General features: G+C 36.8%; 1 protein-coding gene across 2 annotated transcripts in view; it reads left to right on the forward strand.

Moving 5' to 3' along the window:
* Positions 1–18,006, forward strand: part of LOC137405980 (RNA-binding motif protein, X-linked 2-like) — an 80,249-nt gene extending 62,243 nt beyond the window's left edge. For both annotated transcript variants that reach the window (XM_068092470.1, XM_068092471.1), the window contains exon 10: positions 17,317–18,006. In XM_068092470.1, coding sequence (XP_067948571.1) covers positions 17,317–17,335 — 19 coding nt within the window. In that variant the 3' untranslated portion in view covers positions 17,336–18,006. The remainder of the gene's footprint in view (positions 1–17,316) is intronic.
* The last annotated feature ends 3,923 nt before the right edge of the window (positions 18,007–21,929 follow it).

Here is a 21,929-nt window from a genome sequence, read left to right on the forward strand (position 1 = left end):
TCTCCAGCCGTTATTCATATTAATGAAAGATTTTCCACTAATTGCTTCCAGATTCGAGCAACAAATAAAAATGACACTCTCATAGGAAATAAAATCTAGCAAATCATTTACAAATTAATTTCAAAGCATTTTTGGCGATCGATTGTTACAAAGATAATCAACTCTGGCGAAGAGTTTGCCGCAAACATGAACCAGGATGTTTGTTAGTTGGATTTGCAATTGCTAGCCAACCAGATAGACAAGCGAGTGGTTAAGGGCAGCAGGGAGCAACAGGGAGGCCAAGACATTCGCATTAAAATAATATTGATGGAGACAATAAGTAAACCTAAATCTCATTTTGCAGAACCCTCGGCATCTGATTAACCGGATCTCATCCGCAAGTGAAATAAATACATGTAATGAGGCTGCTTTACGTTGTTGTTCTACACTCCTTATGTCAACATACGCCGCGCTTCATCGCTTATTCGACTGTCACTTGTAACGAGGTTTTGGTAAAAACCACATTAATTCTCTCAGCTGATCGTTTGCTGATGTGTTTATCTTATGGAAAAAGAAGTATACACCCATAAAAACCCTTTTTTCATTCATGTGGTCTTCATAATAACAGCTGCAGACTGTCAAAACAGTATCAAGCAGTCTATAAAGCATGATAACATTATGTTTTTCGCTCACTGCAGAGGCAATTTTACGAGGCAGCATTCACTCTCATACATAGTATCAACTCTGGTAAAGAATTGCTCGTAGTGCAGTAGTAATATCAGCGATGGCAGAATGGCATTGTGCAATCTAGGTATCACCCATACTGTCTGCGCCATAATTCTCTCCTGACGGTAAATGGTTCGTCAACTTAATATCGCTTGTGATTTGCTTTTTACGTCGAATTAATCTAGTTAATGCTAAATTACCGCAGAAAACAAAAGGCTGAAAGGGTATTAGGGTAATATGTGGCCTGGAGAAACCAAAATAATGCAGAAGAGCACCACTAAAAATGCAAACAAAGGATTGGATAAACAGACAGAGATACATACAGCGAGTTATACAGGCATCAGGTGGCACGGTAATGAGGTATTATACGGCAACATCACTATCTCTGAGCGTATTACACAAGAAACAAATAATAGCTAGATGATTTATTGTCGCATCAGGTGCAATGGCCAGATTAACCCTGATCTCGCTCAGTCCTTTTTTCTTAAGGCTTTGAAAACAAAAGATTACACTTGTCTCAACCTATCGGAAATGCAAAGCTTCTGTAAAATTATCGCTGAAATAACGTTTACGGTAAAGTGAATATGTCGCAACGCTATGTCACTCCATTACCTTTTGTTCTCTTGATTGTCTGCCTTTGATCATCGATGTAGGATTACAAACCTATTGTCTCAGAAAAGAAACCGTCGTGTTATTGTACCGAGAGTACTTACTGTAAATATGTCAGAGATCATTCTTTATCACTTACTTGACCCACTTAGGATTTGCATAAACTCGGCTCAGTTGTAAATAGATCATTTCGCTCAAAATATTATGCAGTGACTCTGCACCGCTCTCTGTAATATCCCTTTAAAGTTTAAAGCTATACTTTTGATGCGCCATGCTTATTTATATACGTCTAGTTAAAGACAGAACGTATTAGTACTGAGCTCTCGTATTCTTTCGTTCAGTTATAAATTCATAACTAGTAAATTTATTAGTAAATTTCTCAAAGATAACAGGCAGGTCTTTTGGCATAAACAAGTTATATGAATAGCTAAACATGGTGAGATATTTAAGTTTACAAAATGCATATATCTTGTCAAACCATCCACGATTGCAATGAAGTCAAACCTAGGGGCATGCTCGGTGAATAAGCAATTGTAGTAAAATAAGGTAAAAAGTCCATTCGATATTAAATCATCTTATCAGACTCTCCAAGAATTTTGCTATCTGAAAAATACATTCGATTTGGTTTTTCCTGTTTCCTTCTGCAAAATTTTATTTTTAGTTATAAATTTCAGTTTGGTGACCATTATTGGCCATCATTAACACAGTCTTTTGTATCTCATGTGTCACACAGATGAGCTGGCGTTATGAAGGTGGATCTCCCTCATGACTTCTCCGTCACATCTCGTTACATAATATAGCTTCGTCACTTACTTTCTTCTGACTCATGAATATTCGCTCCGCTACTTCTTAAGTCATGGAACAAATTCACACCCAAACATTATCAGTCTAATTATAACACGCGTTGTACTAAGTATACATTCCATGGTCTTGTTATTCAATATCTAGCATTTATTGAAACTGTGGCGTGATATCCCTGTGTCATACACACCCTAGTCATTTCCTCATATGAGTAGCTTTCCTTGTCTCAGGTAAAAGGTTCTGTATACGTCTCCACATCTCAGGTTCTGTAGATGCGGAGATAGGCTCTCTTCTTGAATATTACTAAACTGATTCATTGGGCATGGACTTGAGAGAATGCTAAATCTTAAGGTCATAAGAAGTTGGATCATATTAGTTCTTTTTTCAAGTCCTAAATATTTACCTCATAGAAGTAATTTGTATGTATTCTTTAAACCGTTAATCTCTTTTTTATATTTCCTATATATTTTATATTATTTTATATAAGCCTTTATATGGTATGACTGCAATTTTTAGCATGCATAAATAGTGTAACCTCTAAAAGATCCCACAAACTGGATATGCGCTTATATCTGGTAGGGCTCTATTGAGTTGGTTGATGGCTAGTTGTTAGATGCTAGGGGTTGCTAGCATCCCCTGGATTGCTAGCAATCCAGGGGATGCTAGGATTGCTAGGGGTAGATGCGTAGTTGTGTCAAGAAAACTCTGGCATCAGTCCGTCAATTATTAGTCAGTTTTTGTTGTTTCTTATAATAAGTTAGCTGCTTGGATATCTATAGCATGTTTATATCAATGATACTGATACAGAATTACTAGCTGTGCTACCTGGCTTTGCCCGGGTAATAAAAAAATCTTTAAACAGAAAATTCATTTATATTTAACATATAACAACATGATGGAAAAAGAAAAAACCATTCTAGGTTAAGGTACAATACCAAAAAATTGCAGAAATTGATAATGAAACAGCAAAAAAATGCAACAGATCAGTTACATAAAAAATCGTAGGAAAAAGAAAATATAAACAGCAATGGGACATTTACTTCACATTTTTGAAGGATTATCCTCCTCAAAAACAATTTAGGGTAACTCTACTTGAGAGGTTATCTCCCTAGCGGATCTCTTCTGTAGAGGAGACGTCGTCCCAGATGGTTCCTCCATTTTTGTAAAAAATTTATGAAGCGTAAATTGCTTCTCCATTTGTTAACGAATGTTTCCATGCTGTTTCCGGAGCTGTTCCAATTCAAATACGCATGCTCCTGTTTGGTCAAGAACCAAATTTATATTTGAGAGTCGAGACGAAAACATCTCAAAATCTTTGGTCGAAAACCGAGTTGGTCGAGAATCGAAGCGTTCGAGAACTGAGGTTCCGCTGTATATAATCAGTACACAAATTGCCAAATTTTTAGTTCGAGATAAAATATTGTAGACATTGTGGGGCGGAATAAATTAGCCCTAACGAAAAAATACAAAGAAGCGTCGTGTTGCATAAACTTGGGTCCCAAAATATTTCTTAACAGAGGCATCGTAACGCTTGGGCGCAATGCTAAAATAATTACCATGCGCATGGGGTATGCGGTATATGAAAGCGTAAGAAAAACATGCTGTTCTAGCTCAGTGGTAGAGCGTTCGGATAAGAAACTTGTCGATGCATTCATTGTGAGTTCAAATCCATTAGAATGTGGAATTTTGATGTCAAGATTTTAATAGCTATAGCCGGAATGCAGACAGACATATGACAGACGAACTGTGGGAAATATATAAATAGAAGATATATGTTTTAAAACATAACAGATTTTTGTCGGTGAATTACTCCTTGGTAATCTGTTGATATGAAGAGATCTGATAACAAATGCTAACAATAATAATAATAATAAATATAATATAAATGATAACAAACGCATGGCTCCTTCATATTTTCTTCAATTAACCGTTGCCAGTGGTTTTTTAACCTGTGTAGCCTTAGTTTTATATCTGAGAATTGTTAACATGGTGGGGAAAGAGGTTGATTTAAAATCAGAAGCCCTTCATTCATTTTTGGGAAGCAAACAGCTGTTCACTGGTCAGGTACTCTAAAGCACCAGGCATGACTGCTCCCATGCTTGACAGGAAATTAAACACTTGAAAATCTCACAGATTTTGTTTTCAAATCTCTCCTTGGTCAACAATTAACGCTGTTTGAAAATTACTTAGCCTTAAAACTAACTATTGCAGAAGTTATCAAAGTTTTGACTTGTTCTGATTAACCAGATTTTATTTTCCATAACAATCAAAAATTGTCTTTTCTTACATAGAAATGACAATACTTGGCATGGGTAAAGTTCAAAGGGGAAATAGTCGTGTTGGTAGCTTATCAATGATCAAAATACGCGAGTATACTCACGATGGTATGAAATGAATTGATTCACTCGGTTAGAATGGTGGAGTTGCTGATTAAGACCAAATATAGACTCGGAGACTCACATTGCTGATTATAAGAACAGCAAAAATTTTACAAATTCATATTATACTTTTAACATTTTCATACATATATAAAAATTATATAATTCCAAACTGTGTCTGAGTAAGGTCCTTTAGTATATTTGCGTGTGTGTATACATTTTTTTCGTGAGTGCAGGGGTGGGGGTGTTTTTGCATGCATATGGGTGTATTTATTCAATGTATATATATATATGCACAATTATTCTTGATCTAATTGTGAAAACAAAAGAAAAATCACCAATGTGGTTAGTAACCTAAAATAATTGATGACAAATGTTGATTGAGCTCAATAGATGAGTATGGTCTTATCATACTACACCATATGTGTTCTTAAGGGTTTGATTATACCTCCTTAACACGAGGTGTCACTAAAGCCTGGTTTCCATATCGATTGCGAGGCTCCGGCGGTAACATGCGCAGCAAAACGTTTGCGACGCTAGGCCCGCCGGCATCTGTTCACATAAAGCCACATCGTTAATAATATCGTAAACATAATTGTGTAATCAAATAAAATGTTTCAATATAAAATATTGCCGTGTTTAATATATTGCCGTTTTATTTATATTGCCGAATGCCATGCCGTTCCTATAATGGTGACCTTTACCCGTACATTGCATTTCGGGAAGGTTTTGCCTGCGGCCGTTTGCGCAATTTGAACAGCGCTAAACTATTGCAATGCCGCCGGCAACTACCGGCGGTCCTCGGCAGTACCCGGCGCATATGTTCCCATTTCATCGCTAATAGCCTGCGGTGCTGTCGCCGGTGCTTTGCGACGTATATGGGAACCAGGCTTTAGTGTGCAAGGACAGCAATTGTAACCATTGACGCTGACTCTAAAACAGAATTCTGATGATGCTATAGAGTGTATTGCACATTATGTTTGCTATGTTTTTATGTCTTCTCCAGTTTTAAAATACTCTTACAATACATTATGTATTAATATTTAAAACTGGTGTTTAAAATTTTTAATTAAAATATAAAATTTATATATTTAAAATAGGTATTCTATAAGAAATTATTATTGTTTTTCAGCGCATGTCTGAACTGGCCTCCGATACGCATGGCCTAACGACACTTTCGCAATGAATTTGCACAAAAAATACATTATCTCACGCTTCTCATCTCTCAATGCTTCATAGACTGGGCGTACGTTGCAAAGACAGCGAGAAGTATTGAATCATTGGCTAGCAATTCATCCTATAGCTGAATGGTCGATTTTGGCAGTAAACGTTTATTTTCACTGTAATTATTTGCGCCGAGTCAGTTAGTTTGAGTCACATATACTTTCACTTTTTTCAGTCCTCTTTCCTCCTGCCAGTTTTTCCTAGGAAGAACCTCTTCAATAATCTTCTATAAATAGCTTAGCAGGCACATTTGGCTGCTTCGGCAACATTGGTGAATGCGTCAAGCCTTTCTATTGTCTCTGAGGCGCATAAAATACCTCGTTCGATTCTAGGAAAGCTTCCCTAAATTGCTGTAGATTCATCCCTAGCTTGGCAAAGGTTCGCCTGAGTGTTTCGCCATTTTGGTTCAGTTTGTACCGCAAACCGCTTGGGTGCTTGGTAAATACACCATATTTAGAAACGACATGATCCATATAAATTTGCATAAAATTGTATTTGGAAAAGTGAGATGACACATAAACAACATAGTACAGTTTAGAAATAAACCAAACTGGCCTATCAAGATCTATATCTTCTTTTAAAACAGGTTGATTCTTGGTCTGAGTCACATTTCGTCTGTCAGTCAAAGGAAGAGGCTTGAAGTCATTAATTATTTTTGTTATTTTGTTCTAAAACTTGAAATAAATAAAAATCTTCCTGCATTTTTGAATTTTAACTATTCATCAAACACGCTAGAAGTTGATATACTCTTCATGTGATGGTTGGGTGTCTAATCGTTAATGTTAATGTCAACATTGATATGTTAATGTTAACATGTTAGTGTTAAGATGTTAGTGTGATGTTAATGTTACCATTTAATTGATTAGGGTGACAACATCAGTGCTTTTATATTTTGGTGCCGGTCAGGAAGTTGATTTGTTCTGGGAAATCCAATCGCTGAGACTCTTTGTTCAAGCGTTTTGTGACAATTTTAGCATTACTCGCTCACTTCCTTCATCCTTTGAAAAATGATGCTTTCTTTCTCCCTTTTGATGCACGCACAAGTACTTCCTTAGTGCACTACAGGTATGGTTTACACAGACTTATCTATGCAGGCCTCATGATCATATGCAATTCTGATATCAGTGTTTAGTTGTAGTTCAAAACGTGTTTATGAGGAATTGTTTGTAAGGTTCATATATCACCCGCAAGTGGCAAATCGTTTATTAGACCAGGCTAACTACTCGGGTTTTCAGACTTGAAGATGAATGCTCACAAAATTCTAGTATATTTTATCAGAAATTATCGGTATTTTTCTATCATTCGCGATTGTTTTTCATGTTTGAGGTGATTTGACTGCCAATATTTTGCAAGATTGAAATCGACAAAACTCGGTCTCGGTAAAAACGCTAAAAAAAATGTGCAAAATGACGTCACTAGTTGCTATCGTTGATATCGGCTATTATGTTTCAAGTTGCAGCGTTATTCATCTCTATTTTTGCAGTCTCTTTGCAACTATAGACATAATAATCGCACTTTCGCTTCATCTGAGCCTTTTAACCTCGATCAAGTTTTGTCGATTTTAATTGTGAAACATCCGGCTTCAGACCGCCTTAAACATCAAAAACAATCGCAAATAATAGAAAAATTCGAATACTTTATGATGAAATCTACATAAATTTTGTGCGAGTTCATCTTCAATGTTGTCTGTTGTCTACTTTGTTCTGATTAGCTATTTAAATAGTGATTTTAATGCATTAGCCATAGAGATCGTGACTAAGATATTGCTAACCAAGAGTTGCCGAATGACATGGTTACAACCATAGAGTTATCATAAGATAACTCTATGGTTACAACCATAGAGTTATCATGAGATAGCTCTATGGTTACAACCATAGAGTTATCATAAGATAACTCTATAGTTACAACATACTTGTCAACTTTCTGTTCACCAACACGGTTTGGTAAATGTAATAAGAGAGTCGAGTGTTTGCTCTATATCAGCTAGGAGCTTAGCTATAGCTTTAGCTATATATAGTAACTAATAAATCAGCTGCTATAGGATAAATGGACAGATAAAATTGCTTCCAGCTCTCTCTATTATAACTAACAAAAACCACACATTCATCTTGTTTTGTTTATATTCTCCTAATATTCAAACTAGTTGCATCTGTTTTACTTTAAGCTGCGATGTTTCAATGAACTCATTCTACTCACTATGTATATATGGCATTTATCATGTTTTTATGTACTTTATTAGCAATAATTTTATTTTGAACAAAAAAATGTTTTTTTAATTATGCCATAGAAGAATCATAAGAAAGGCTACAGTTAGTCAATGATAGATAATAAATAAATGGTTTGACATATAGCATTTGAAATAACCTTCTCTGATAAGAGAACGGATACTAGGTGGAAGATTGTTTAAGAAACTGACAATAATATTTTCAAATTAATTGCTAGAGGTTATATGCAATTGGTTCATATCACCTGCAATTGGTTAAAAACCTGTGATTTTCACATATAAAATGGTGGACATGAATCATGAAAGATCTTTAAACCTATAAAGATGCAAAGATTTCTATGTTTTCATATTGTGCCTCCAACTTAACTCGAGTGTTAATGGAACATAGAATATCGATAGCCTTAGAACCTACCAAACCTTTTACTACATACCTGCCACTCCAGTAAATGCAACCACTGTCTGCCATTGAGATTTTGTATTGGTTATTTCTTTCACGTTACGTAAATATTTCCAAATATAAAGGTGATGGCTTCCTGCTAGAGTAGCAGGTCAATACGCATTGAAGAATTATCAAGATGAAGACTATATCTACAACGAATCTTTTTATGCACACCAGAAATAATTTTTTGAAGGAAGATATATGAGTATGAATTCTTTCTTACTCGGCATGGGGTGAACAAGCATGTAATTATGTTTCATGGTGTTATCTCACCAACAGGTGTATACGCGGTGTGCGTTTCTCAAGGAGTTAAAAGCCAAGTTTTGTGAGATTACTTCCCTGTGGGGGGTCTCTACCTGCCTACAAGCCAGCCTTTGATTGACGTCCTACAAGTCAGTAAATAATACAATGACACACAATTACGCCATCTCTACTTCCCATATTTGGCTGGGATAGCGTTTTCAGATTTTTACTAGCATTCTGCAAAGTTTGAAGATGATGAAATTTTTTTTGTCAGACAGCTCTCCTGAATGAGTGGGCTGGTTGTCAAACTTGATCGAACGAAAGCTTACCGGCAGCGGCGAACTTCACATGCCATTACGGTTGGTCTAGGCTTTGGCAAATATGCTTCGTCACAGATTGCCTGGTTCTCTAGCTGATGCCATCACTCAGCGATATTGTCACTCTTCTGTTGACTTATGGTCAATTCCCTTCTAGACTAAACATTAAAATCATGTTTTTATACATGTTAAATGACTTTAAATGCTCATTTCTTGGATTCGCAGTAGATATAGATGATCTTGATTTTGGCATACTGAGGCAGGTGCTCTGGATTGACTGATGGCGTGTTATGAGTGCTGCATACGTCATACAGCCACCTAGTGCAGCATGCCGACTCGACTCGATACTTGAGCATAGAAGAATTTCCTCCAGTGTTTACCCTTAACGAACAACATCAATTTTTCTCCACTTATCTCACACGGATATTTGCACACGAGCGCTTTCTCCGCAAACATTCTTGCGAGTCACTCGGCTTTAGTTAAACAAGAGAAACCTATAGCTATAATTGTTAAAAAACTCTCCCCCAGCATTAGTGCGCAGGCATTGGCTGCGCTGCTTTTCTTATAACCGATAAAGACATTTCCTTGTTAGCCCGTTTCGTTGACTATTTTAAGCAGCCAGTAATTCATGATTGGCTCAGAGAAAAATGTTATCAGTTCCTATTTAAGTAGCCAACTAGGCGTGATCTTGCGATCTATGGCTGCTGATTGGCTAGAGCGATGGTCGTACAATCTTAAAAGTGTTTCAAGATCGCTTTATGGCAGCTTGTAAGGACCAATCAGCTTCTCAATAGCGTGTTGCTAAGCTGATATGTGACTAGAGGGTTGCTTGGCGATTGTATTGCACTAGATCAGTGGTTCATAACCTTGTTGGGCATACTGAACCCTACCAGTCTCGTATGCCCGTTCACCGGACCCTTCTTTATTGAAAACAAAAATACGATCTTGTTCACATTTAAGATGTAGGTATATATTTTACTGGTGCACAAAATGAACTGTTCGTTAACATCACTGCGTTCAAATAACAAAACTAACACAATGCATTATCTCACAGAAGATCACATATATTTTCATGAAGATATGACCTTGCAAATCAGTATGACTTCTGTTGCCGCGAAGAGACCACTTACGTGTCTTGACCTCTGCCGACCCCTGAGACTGACTGACCGAATCCCTTGGGTTCGATCAAACCCAGGTTAAGAACCACTGTAGTAGATGGTCACATGTAGTTTTGGCTGTAGATGTTACCTAAAAACATCATGCAGCAACTCCAAAAGATCTTAATAACAAAATATCAAACAACAACAATATAATAACAATATAATAACAAATTGGCCAATTAGGCCTACAGATTTTACATACCTCAAGATCCACTGTAGATTATGAAGTTTAACGTTGCAGTTTAATGTTGTTTAACGTTGCACCATCGTTTATTGTAAGAGCAGCTGGCGTCATACAATTTGGACACGCTGAGTCAGTTTGCATTTTTCTTGTCAAACAGATATTTTTTATGTATCAATTAGCCACAATGTAAACAGAAACTTGAAGGATTCCCCTACACTCACGTAAGAAAGGGTTTCGCTGTCTACGTCTTTGTCGTCTACTCATGAATTATACCTAAAGTTTTTCTACAAATAAATAATTATAGTGGTTATTGCCCAAATTTCTAAATGACCATCTGATAGGATCATTCATTTTCTGACTCATTTTTATGCAGTCATAGCAAACACCTTGAAAAAAATTAGGAAAAAACACAATTTCATTATGTGACGTACTACTGCCATCAGTTTTTACTGTGCCACAACCTGCGGTGTCACTAATCTGAGAAAATCATCATGCCTCTGTTCGTGCGCACGCACCCACTAATACAAGGCTATGATAATACCTTCTGCTCATTGATATTCAACCCACTACTCGTGGCACAGGCCTTGCAAGATACACTCATCAGTTCCGAGCTGTCTGAGATTAACAAATCACTAGGCCCCCTGCCAAGCCGGCTTTTGTGTATTTACACCAGAAATATTTCAATCTCAGCCCACTTTTCCTACTCATCTCTACGGTAGAATCATAGCGCCTGCGTCAGCTGATATCATCGAAATTGTTGAAAGAATAGTCAGTATAAAGGTACATGCTGGCAGCGCTTTTGTATATTCTCTCACTCGATACTTTAAAGTAGCCATTTTTTTTGTATATCAGAGACTGATTTTTTTCGTTTAGTTTTTTCTATTGATGAAATCTTTGCAAATGTTGCAGTGGTTTGAAAAGGTCGTCATCCTCCAAGTGTCAAACAAATATTTTATGTATTTTTTATTTTTGATAGTTATGATAGTGGCTTGTAGAAATTGACCAAAGGTATTTATTATTTTCACTGTCAGTGAATGACCGAAGGGTAGAGATATTCTTTTAATAAATGTTCAACATTTAGTTTTGATACACCTGGCTTGTTTTATATTGCTATAATATATCATCACTATTAATATATAGTCAATAATAATATATCCTCACTATTTTTACTCTTTTTTTCAACTGTCATGACGAACAAAGACAGCTTCTTGTCATCGAAAAAAATTTTTTAAAGTAAAGAGCAGGGGCGTGTGCCAATTTTTATTTCCCACATGGTGTAACCTACAGGGCTAAAGGCTGGTTCACACTATATCGCCAGTGTGGATGTTGCCCTGTCAGCGATTATTTGTTGACAATGCGCCCCCCCCAAATCGATGGCATCTTCGAGGCAACACTGATACGTCGGGAAAGATTGCAGCTGTCAAAATTTCCAGATAGTTCACGGAGTGTTCACGACAGTCTGCGCAATGTGCATCACTTCAGCCATGCTGATTGGTCATTGCGGATCACTCGGTCTATATTTTCTCTCATGGCAGTTGCTGCGAGACTAGTATTTCATCAATTCAGCGGCCATATTGTATATTGAGAGCACTCTATTGGAGACTTCTCCAATGTAGCCAATTTTATCCAAAGAGTACCAACAGGGATGAAATTATTTAGTAAATATTATAAGATATAAAGATATAAGATAACTTTTCGTTGAAAATGAAAATAACTCTATAATAGAGTTATTTTCATTTTCAACGAAAAGTTATCTTTCATTTAATTGAGACAGTTTAGCTCTAAAATTGATTCAATTTTATTCATCTCAAGTACACTGACCGTTATTACAATATATTATCCAAATTGGATAAAGGCAGATGGGTTTGTGATAGTGTGAACTTACTAGCAAACTGGACCTGAGGAATCTAATTTGTTTGTTCCACTGCATTTATTTTCACATTATATTTTCGCACTCATCAGAGCCGCGAAATTAAGTTGCAGGGACATTTTACTCTGTTTGCTACTCCCGAAACTAAAACTAGCGAAATAAAAGTGTCCTAGGGTATATTTTCTTTCGTGACAATTGCTGCGAGACTAGTATTTCATCATTTCCACGACCACATTGTATAATTAGAACGCTATGTAGTAGACTATTCGCTGATGTAAACACGAATGATTTTGTGATAGTGGGAACTGTTATCACAGATGATTGCCAAAGTATTGTAGGAATAATGGTGACATGCCATGATGTACTTTACTCTTTGGCCATACAGCCCCGAGCTGCCTATTGTGTTGCGTGAGAAAAGGTGTTTGCAGGGGTGCATCTGGAACGAACCATCGTCTAGTTCAACATTATGCGGGCACACCACGACTCGACGAGTCTGTCAGAGAAAAGGAAAGACAAACGTGGGGTGCCGATGCTCGTTGGTTTGTAGTTTTTTCAACAATCGTGTGTCATTTTCATACGTAATCACGGTCAGAATACCAAGTTGCAGATAAGCAAAAACTGTCAAAATATCGAAGCTCTTGTTATTACAATCAATATAGAATGAGCATAAGGAGCGCCAATTGTCACCCTAACATTTATAAGAAAACCGACCTTATCCTTCATCTGCAAGTTGGTTGGTCCCAATTGGTGGCTCAACCAGAAGCCTGTAGGTTTGAGCAGCCCTGAGTGAGCTTTTATTAAAAAATGGTATATTAGAGAATGAGAAAGAAATAAGATTTAATTTAAGCCTCAGTCGTAAATCCTGTTTTGGTATATTTTTACTAAAAGTGCAGACAGAAACTTAGCCATAGTGTATAGGTTGGCTGATAATGCTGTTAATCAACCGCAAGCTAATCATCGTGATGAGCTTTACAGCAAAATCGTGTCCCTAATGATTGAGGGGCAGCAAACTGCGTGCAGTTATTTTTGCTTCACTTCAGGAAATCCACCATGCTTTTTTAATTAGAAAGTTTAAATGCTTAAAATGCCATTCGGTCGAGTCAGTGTGTCATGCTTTAGCACGTACGGGCACTTGTAAAACCAGCGCACAAGAAAATCTAGTTGGCATGTAAACATGACTAAATTTACTGTAATGATTTCTTCAGCTGGTAGCAAATAGCACGAGGATTCACAAGACTGCACTCAGCAAGTGGCTATCTCTTCATAATCTCTCATTGATCCTGAGTTTAGCTGATTTATCAGTTATACACACGGAATTAATTATCGTCTGTTTATCGTATTAGAACTATAGCAACGACAAAGTCATACAGACTTTATAGAAAGTGCAGTGAAAGCTCTTCGTTGTACCAAGAACTCTAAAAATAGTTCCGTTTTTAAATGAAGTTCCTCGTTCTCTTTGGGTTTTAGCTAGAATCGGTTTACCACCATCATAGGCTTACGGGTATGGCTTTAAATGTCTTGCGATGGCTTGCAATAAATTATATCATAATCTATTATGGTGGTAGCAAGAGTTCAGAACAAACACAGAATTCTAGAAATACTGATTAGGGTAATATATTGTTATAATATATATATATATATATATTATATAATGTGTACATATATTGCTTTATTTCAGACTTTTAGTCCAAGCTCCTTCATATTGACCTACATATTGATCTACATATTAACCTACGTGCACTGGGGTGCTCATAAACTATGCTATCTATTTTCCACGAATGTGCCGTTGTCATTTTGAAATGCACTAACCTTCCTGCAGTCTGCATACAAAAAATGTGATTATCTATTCAAAATGTGCCTAACTGATGGCAACCTTTTTGTAGACGAATTCGAAAAACCGTAATGTTAGTTGTGAGACAATGTAATATGTGATCGGTTTTCTTGTGCTAATAAAATTCCTCAGGAACAGTCAATGGTGATTGTGAATTTATGCCAACTTTTTGGTGTAATTTTAAAAACATGTTATTGCCGAGCCAACATAGGCTCCTGTAGATAGCCAACTTAAAGTCCAATTTGTAACATGTGATCGGTTTTTTTGTACTAATAAAATTCCTCCGGAACAGTCAGTTGTGATTGTAAATTTATGCCAACTTTTTGGTGTAATTTTAAAAACATGTTATTGCCGAGCCAACATAGGCTCATTTTAAATAGCCAACTTTAAAGATGCCGTGTGGCCGTAAGACTGCGACAGAAAATATTGCGAGGTAACAAGGGTTATTGCAGAGTTTTAAGCCGGTCTCGTCAGATATGTAGTAACAATAACTATAATACCATAATTTTGATCCGTAAAAACTTATTGTGCCTCCCTAGGATTATTTTCATATAATAGCCTGATCCATCTACTTAGAGAGCACAATAAGCACCATCTCAGGATAGTTTACACAAAACGACGAGTATTTTTTACTTCATAATGTCCGCTGAAGGGTAAGGTTAACACTCCTAACAACAAAAGAAAATTGTCATTACTCATATTTATGTTATAGCTTGTCAGTTAACGATCGGCCTGTGCCAGCCGATACGACAGTGCAGTGCTTCGTCGGTCAAATTTTTTTTTTGCATTCGTAAAATACTCATTAAATCAAAATTTATGCAAAAGCGGGTTTAGACAATGGATACATCCTGCTGCTCACTGATCTTTGTAGCTGTTGACAATGCTTGCATGCTCTCTCGTTTACCTAAGTTTGTATCCAAAATCATTAACTTCCGATTGTAAATCTATTGCGAGACAAAGTAAGGGAGAGCTCGATGACTCACTCTGTGTCTCAGCAACAAAGAAGTGAATGTATCGACAGTGTATCTATAGCGCTGCCTCCTGTGCCTTCTTTCACGGAATGCACAGAGTTTACTTAGCTTATCGCAGCATACCATTCAGTGATATAACAATGCATGGGGGCTTCGAATTTTTCTATCAGACATGTTTTAACATGCCTTTGTTTGCCCAATTGATCAGATGCTCTGCATGGAAACACTTCAGTGATATACGACGTTTGTAAATTTATTCGCATAGTATTAAAATGTCGGCAAATCATGCTTATGCACAGAGCGTTAGTAGGATGGTTGATGAAATTTATGGGATTTTAAAGTTACACGTGGACATTCATCATTATAATTTGTTTGCATAATGCTATGCACACTTTGAATCGTTTGATAGTTCCTGTTGACTAAACCTAACTGTGAATTGCAAAAGCCACCATCCAGGTAGAATTAAAAACATCCAAATATAGGAGAAGCCATTTTATGCTGATTCAAAGCAGACCTCATATATATTAAGAACTTTTGCCCACTCGCAGGTCGTTGACATGAGATGTGGTACCACCTGTTCAGTTCTCTCAATATTCTTCTCCCATTTCCGTTTCTCGCACTCCATTGTCGTGTCCCACCTGTTTAGTGTAAACCATAGATATATGACAAATACCCCGTACAGTGTACCATAAGCGTGCGCAAGATTTTACATAAAGATTCCATAGATGTATGCATAGTCAACTGAGATTGCTATTTTAGAGATTTATTCAAAGGTCAGGTCTAACAAGGTGAATGTCACGTCATGGCTTTTTGCTCCATATTGGCATGTACCGAATTTTGTGATTGCGTGAGAGCTGGCACATTGTAAATAACTGCTAATGTTACACAAAGATAAAGGCTTTTATATCTATCCTGCACTTTATCATTTTTGACAGTTTAACATTTATTCGAAAGTTGCTTTTTATTAACGATGAAGCTGTGAGTCACGTTACACGAATCTCAAATGAGGCTGCTTTAGATAGTAGAATTACAATGAAAATTGTCATCTGTCCAATGAGGACGATTCATTTTAACGAATCAAATCTACTTTAATTATTTTCCATTCGTCAATTACGAAGGCTTATGAACAGAGAGAGCGCTATCATTTAAAATGGCCAATGGTAATAAAGAAAACAACTAGGGATAATCGTTTCTGTTTTAATTTTAGTTATAAACAAGCTGAATGATAGCGGTATTTTTAATTATTTATCCTTAATAATTTTTTTCGGAGAAAAATTTTGATGCAAGATTTATATTATTTGATACAAGATGATGTCATATTTTTTTATTCCGAGTTTCGTTTTATAGCATAGGCTCCAACGATTCACTAGCTAAACACGGAAATGTAGCAAGACGAAAATATCAAGCTCTCATTAAGCTTATGAATGTGCTTCAGGATTTGTGAATTCGCTAGTGTTCACTGCTAGCCTTAGCTCCAGTCTCACTAGTGTTCACTGCTAACGTTAGCTTCAGTCTCACTAGTGTTCACTGCTAGCCTTAGCTCCAGTCTCACTAGTGTTCACTGCTAGCCTTAGCTCCAGTCTCACTAGTGTTCACTGCTAGCCTTAGCTCCAGTCTCACTATCTCAGAGTTTGCTAGATATTTCTCTAGTGCATTTCAGTCTTTCGTATGCAGTGTACAGGATATCAGTGTTGTACTTTTGTTGTCATGAGTACAATTATTAACTGCTGCCTTCATACTCTCTAGATTCTGGTACGTTTATTAAAGATCAAAGATGAGCCTACGCAAGATTTTAATAGATTTTATCAGAACGTATTGGTATTTTTTATCGTTTGCAATTGCTCTGATGTCAAATGACCTCAAACATTTCACTGCCAGGATCTTGAAACATCCTGGCAGCCAAATGTTTGAGATCATTTGACAAAATGACCTCAAATCGACAAAACTTAATTTAACGAAAAACAAAACTTAATGTTAAAACACTGAGGTCAAGTTAAAGTGCGATTATGACATTTATAGTTGCACTTCGGCAATGCTAGAAACAGAATAGAGACGCATAATGCTGCAGTTTGCTAAAGATCTTCATAGATATGCACTCTGTTCGCTACTGAAATGGTAACTGAATAAACATAGGACATTGTTGTGCCATACCTTCATAAATTCGCAACCTTCCTCCCGTTTTTAATTTGCCAGTGTCTGGCCCTTCCGAATTCTCAACAGCTTTGTCATAACATACAATAATTTACATGGTCACCTTACTCTTTGTTAGCAAAATGGCTGTCACAGTGTTGTTTTGGTTCAATGACTGCAGTTTTTATTATGAAGCTAATTTGCTAATTTTAAAATATCTCTATTTTCAGACATAAGTACGGTGAATAAGAATTGTCAGAGACTCTGGCTCCCACAGTATCCTCTCGACGGTCAACCTTCCCATGGGTCATTATAGATCGGTAATTGAGTTTGTTAGATGTGCAAATGATTTAAAACATTTGAATTCTTTTTGAATTTATGCAAAGTGTAGTTAAATCTGGTTTGTTTATAGGAATTATTGTATGATAACTTTCTAGCAAGAGGTGAGACTTCTATCGCGCTCATGTCAACTTAGAGTAATTCCCAATAAATTTACCCTGTACATAAATTTCTTCAAAAAGAAACATTGAAAATCGAACACCCATAGCATGTGATTTACATTCTAAAATTGTTGACATTTGCACTTCGTCATCATTCTTTATTATGTTAATCTCAACTTCAATAGCTGATGCGTTTTCTACAAATCGTTGTGGGTAATTAAAGAACATAAGATTTACGACCGCTCGCTCGTAAATCTCTGATGTAATCATTACTCTGTACTTTTTATTGTCACCAAACCAAACACTGAGCTCTTCCAATGCATTAACTAGCTATGATTGTGAGTTTAAATGTCGTAGGATGATCGGAACACATAAAATATACTTTATGGTGCAATAGTTTCCTCTTGTTTTATAGTACACTTCCTACCAAGTAATCTGGTTTTTTCTATCATTATGTTCGATACAATACAGAACTTAGCCACTTAACCTACACTTGACTTTTAATCCCATTTCTTACATATCATAATCTCAAATAGTCGATGTAATCTCGTCTAGCTATAGGGTTTCTATAGGGTTTTTAGGCTAGCAAGTTCTTGCGAACAAAGAATTAGTTTTTTTTAGGGATTTAAATTTAAGAACTATATCTCAAATTTGTCTTATGAGAAAGCTTTGTGAAAATTCTAATTTCAAATTTCCAGTTTTTGGTTTATAAACTTATCCCTAAGAAATCCTAAGCTGTTCACACTAGCGTTATATGCTATCTGGTCAGTATGTAGGTGTAACAATACTTACAACTTGGACTTCCGTCGCAAATTTTGCCTCGTGTAATCAAAGTCACAGCCAACAGAGCATTGTTTACAATAACACAACCGTCATAGGTGAATGTTGATGTTGGTTTTGACCTAATGTTTTCCTGCTAGCTTCTTAAATTAGGACTGAACAGCACGTAGATGTTTTTTACTAAATGGTATTTCAGCCTTGCTACAACATGGTTTTGATACTAGACTGTCAAAGACAGCCTGTGCTCCATCGGTTGACATTTGGCAGGGAGCGCTATGCAGACACTAAAGTGGGCACACAAACTGAACAATAATGATTATGCTTTTTGTTATTATGTTTATACATAGTTTTTTTATTAATATCCTCGGCTGCTGCTTATTACAAAAATATGCATTTTGATCATTTCAAATGACTCATTTTCATTAGCCATTAAATGACTTGATGCAATGATGGCCTGATAGCTTCTGGAAACTGTTCAAAAAGCAAAAAATGTTTTTTTTCTAACATAGTTAGCCAATAAAATGCAAGCAATGCCAAAGTTTTTCAACTGAACATGTTGCATTGCAACATTATGGGGCTGGTGTCATGACATCTGAGGCGCACCCTGAACAAATCCCTGCAAGTGTTAGCATGCATTGCCACAGCGTGGGTGTTAAATTTAGTTGGTCTCAGAATGAACCATCCACAAGAGGTGAGAAACACTTAAAAAGGAAACTATCTCGAGCTGTCATTGGTTGCTCATTTCATTCAAGCAACAAACTTAACGCGAGTGCCAACATTAGTGTCTATGCTAAATAGCCTTAAGATAAAATGTATCAACAGGTGTCCAAAGGTACCCTGCCACATAGAGACACGCTTAGGTAAGTGCCTAGGATCTTGTGAACCTTGGTACTAGTTTGTCAGTGGTACTTGCGCTTATACAGAGCTCTTATCATAACTGAGCAAAGGAAGCTGAACACGTGATCGAAAGGTTAACTAGTAATGGTTTTCCCTCCATGCTTTTGTTTCCTTTTATTACTCATGCAAATAACCAAAGCACAAATTCCTTACATTTTTAATAGCGACCATTCGACTGGATTCGTCTCATTCATAATTATCGATTTCTTCGGCGCTAATCTACCTTTGATGGCTTAACAAATGCTGAGTAAGCGAACGGTAGAGGTTTTCGCATTGATAATTTTTCATTGGTGTAATGGTCTGTAACGCTATGCCACCCACTGATGCACGGTCTTGCTTTGTTTCTCTTAGTGTAAGGATGCTCTTCTGGGCTAACCCAAATCAAGGGAGGTGAAAATTTTCTTCCAAAGTTATGTTTAGACATGATTAGCAGTAAGCCCTAAGTGTATTAGTTATATATAAGCTATCAGGGTGTATAAGCCCTGCGCTGCTATATAATATATGTTATATATTATCTCGCTCTATAATATATTATCAATCGGATAGCCTGCAGGTGGCTGTTTAAAGGGCTGGTACTCAGGAACCAAACGGAGTCATGAAACCAAATATTTTTGACGACCTGGCCAAGGTATGAAGCACATGCATGTGAAGCTTAGACGAAATGGGCCATAAAAAGTGGAAACACTTAGCATTTGCCCACACTAACTAAACAGAATGACTAAATGAAATGACTAACGGACATACAGAATGACAAAGAGGGACTTATTAATATAGATGGAGGAATCACTTGCGCCAAAGGCATCAGTATTTAATGTTTGTTCATAACACTTTCTTATTACTATCCTTCGTTTTTTCGTGACGTCATTTTATCGTAGTCGGCCATCTTTATAGACAATTTTATCGTTAAAAACACGAAGCTTGTGCAATGATATTTTGAAAACGATGTTTTTGTTTGCAATTTTTTTATTATAGTATCAAAACGACACCTAAAAGTACTAGTAAATAACAGAAAAACGATCGTTTTTTACAAATATGGAGGCTTTTTCGTGAAAGAGCGCATGGGCAAACGACTTGATGACGTCAAAAAAACGATGGATTCTATTGGCTAACTCTGTTCAAAGTGAGTATGCTGTTTTCTTTTGAAGTAAGCAAAAGAAAACCTGTCATTACGGCAACTAGTACGCTGGCAATCCCGTGTACGAGAGGACATCGTCATGTGTACTAATTATGTGCACAATTATTCCGTGATGCTTCAAGGTGGTGTAAGGTCTATACTGCAAGGCCGCTTTAGTGGTGCAGTTGGTAGAGTGCTTTGCAGGAAATCTAAATATCTGGGTTTGATTCTCAGGTGGTGAAATATTTCTTACTAACACCCCTTAGCGTGTCTCCGTACAGACGGACGGATGGCTATGGTGCTTATTACAGTAAAGATTAGTTTTGACGCCAAAAATGAAAACATTAGCTGCCAGTAGCATTGACTGATGTATAGCATTATTTGCCAGTAGCATTGACTGATGTACAGACGGTTCCCTACTTACGAACATTCGAGTTACGAACAACGGTACATACGAACAGGGTCTGCGCGTTCGTATGTCCGTATGAATTACCGTCGGTATTACCGACGTATTAGTGGCAGAAAGAGGCACTACTCGGAAGCACCACCCAGCATCCACCTTCCTCTGCCTTTTTTATTTTTATCATTACGTACAGTAAATATCTCGGGCATCCATTGTTCAATATGGTTGGTGAAAAGTGAAAGGCTTCTAGTGAGAGTGGTAATACAAAGAAGAGGCAAGCCATCTCATTTGAAACAAAAGTGTCAATAATAAAGAAGCTTGATGCGAGTGAGAAAATGATGAGCGTTGCACGGGCATACAACTTGAATCGTTCGACCGTCGGTACCATTTATAAACAGAAAGATCGTATAATGGAACACGTGAAAGGTGCAGTGCTTATGCAATCGACGATCATTAGCAAAAAAAGAAGGAAAATCATAGAATCATCAGTTTCTAGTAAATCCTCCAAGGAAGATACTCATCAACCCTCATCTTCTTCCTACATTGGAGTTACGGAGAAGGAAGTAACTTTTGAAGCCCATTCCAGCGACGACGAAGACCCTCTCATGATATAAAATACGTAGTACAGTACTGTACGTATTCTCTCCATTTTATTAAATGTTATATACAAATACATACTGTACGTATTCTCTCCATTTTATTAAATGTTATATACAAATACATACTGTACGTATTCTCTCCATTTTATTAAATGTTATATACAAATAAATAAATATTATACAAGCCTTAAACATACTTATATAAACCTTCAATATACTTATATAGGCCTTAAACATAAATTATAATACAAAATATAGCACTGAAGCAACTTACGAACAAATTCACCTTACGAACAATCGTTCGGAACGTAACTCGTTCGTAGGTTGGGAACCGTCTGTATAGCCGAAACAGAAGCATAGTGAGTTGATATAAAACATCAAGTAGGCTTGTTGAACCACGGAAGTTTTATGATGATGCTACTTGCAACAGACACGCGCTCTGATCACACAATTTCCATTAGTCAGATGGCCATCAGTACCGTCAGCTGATTTTGGAATATCCAAAGTCAGCAATAGGGGAAGTTTCCTTTAAATTAGATTTTATTGTTGACTTAGCGTAGCTGAGTTTGTAGGAGTACTGGTCAGCTCTCGGTGTTCCTTATTCTAAACA

Source organism: Watersipora subatra, chromosome 10 (genome assembly GCF_963576615.1).
Source record: "Watersipora subatra chromosome 10, tzWatSuba1.1, whole genome shotgun sequence".
Taxonomy (NCBI): domain Eukaryota; kingdom Metazoa; phylum Bryozoa; class Gymnolaemata; order Cheilostomatida; family Watersiporidae; genus Watersipora; species Watersipora subatra.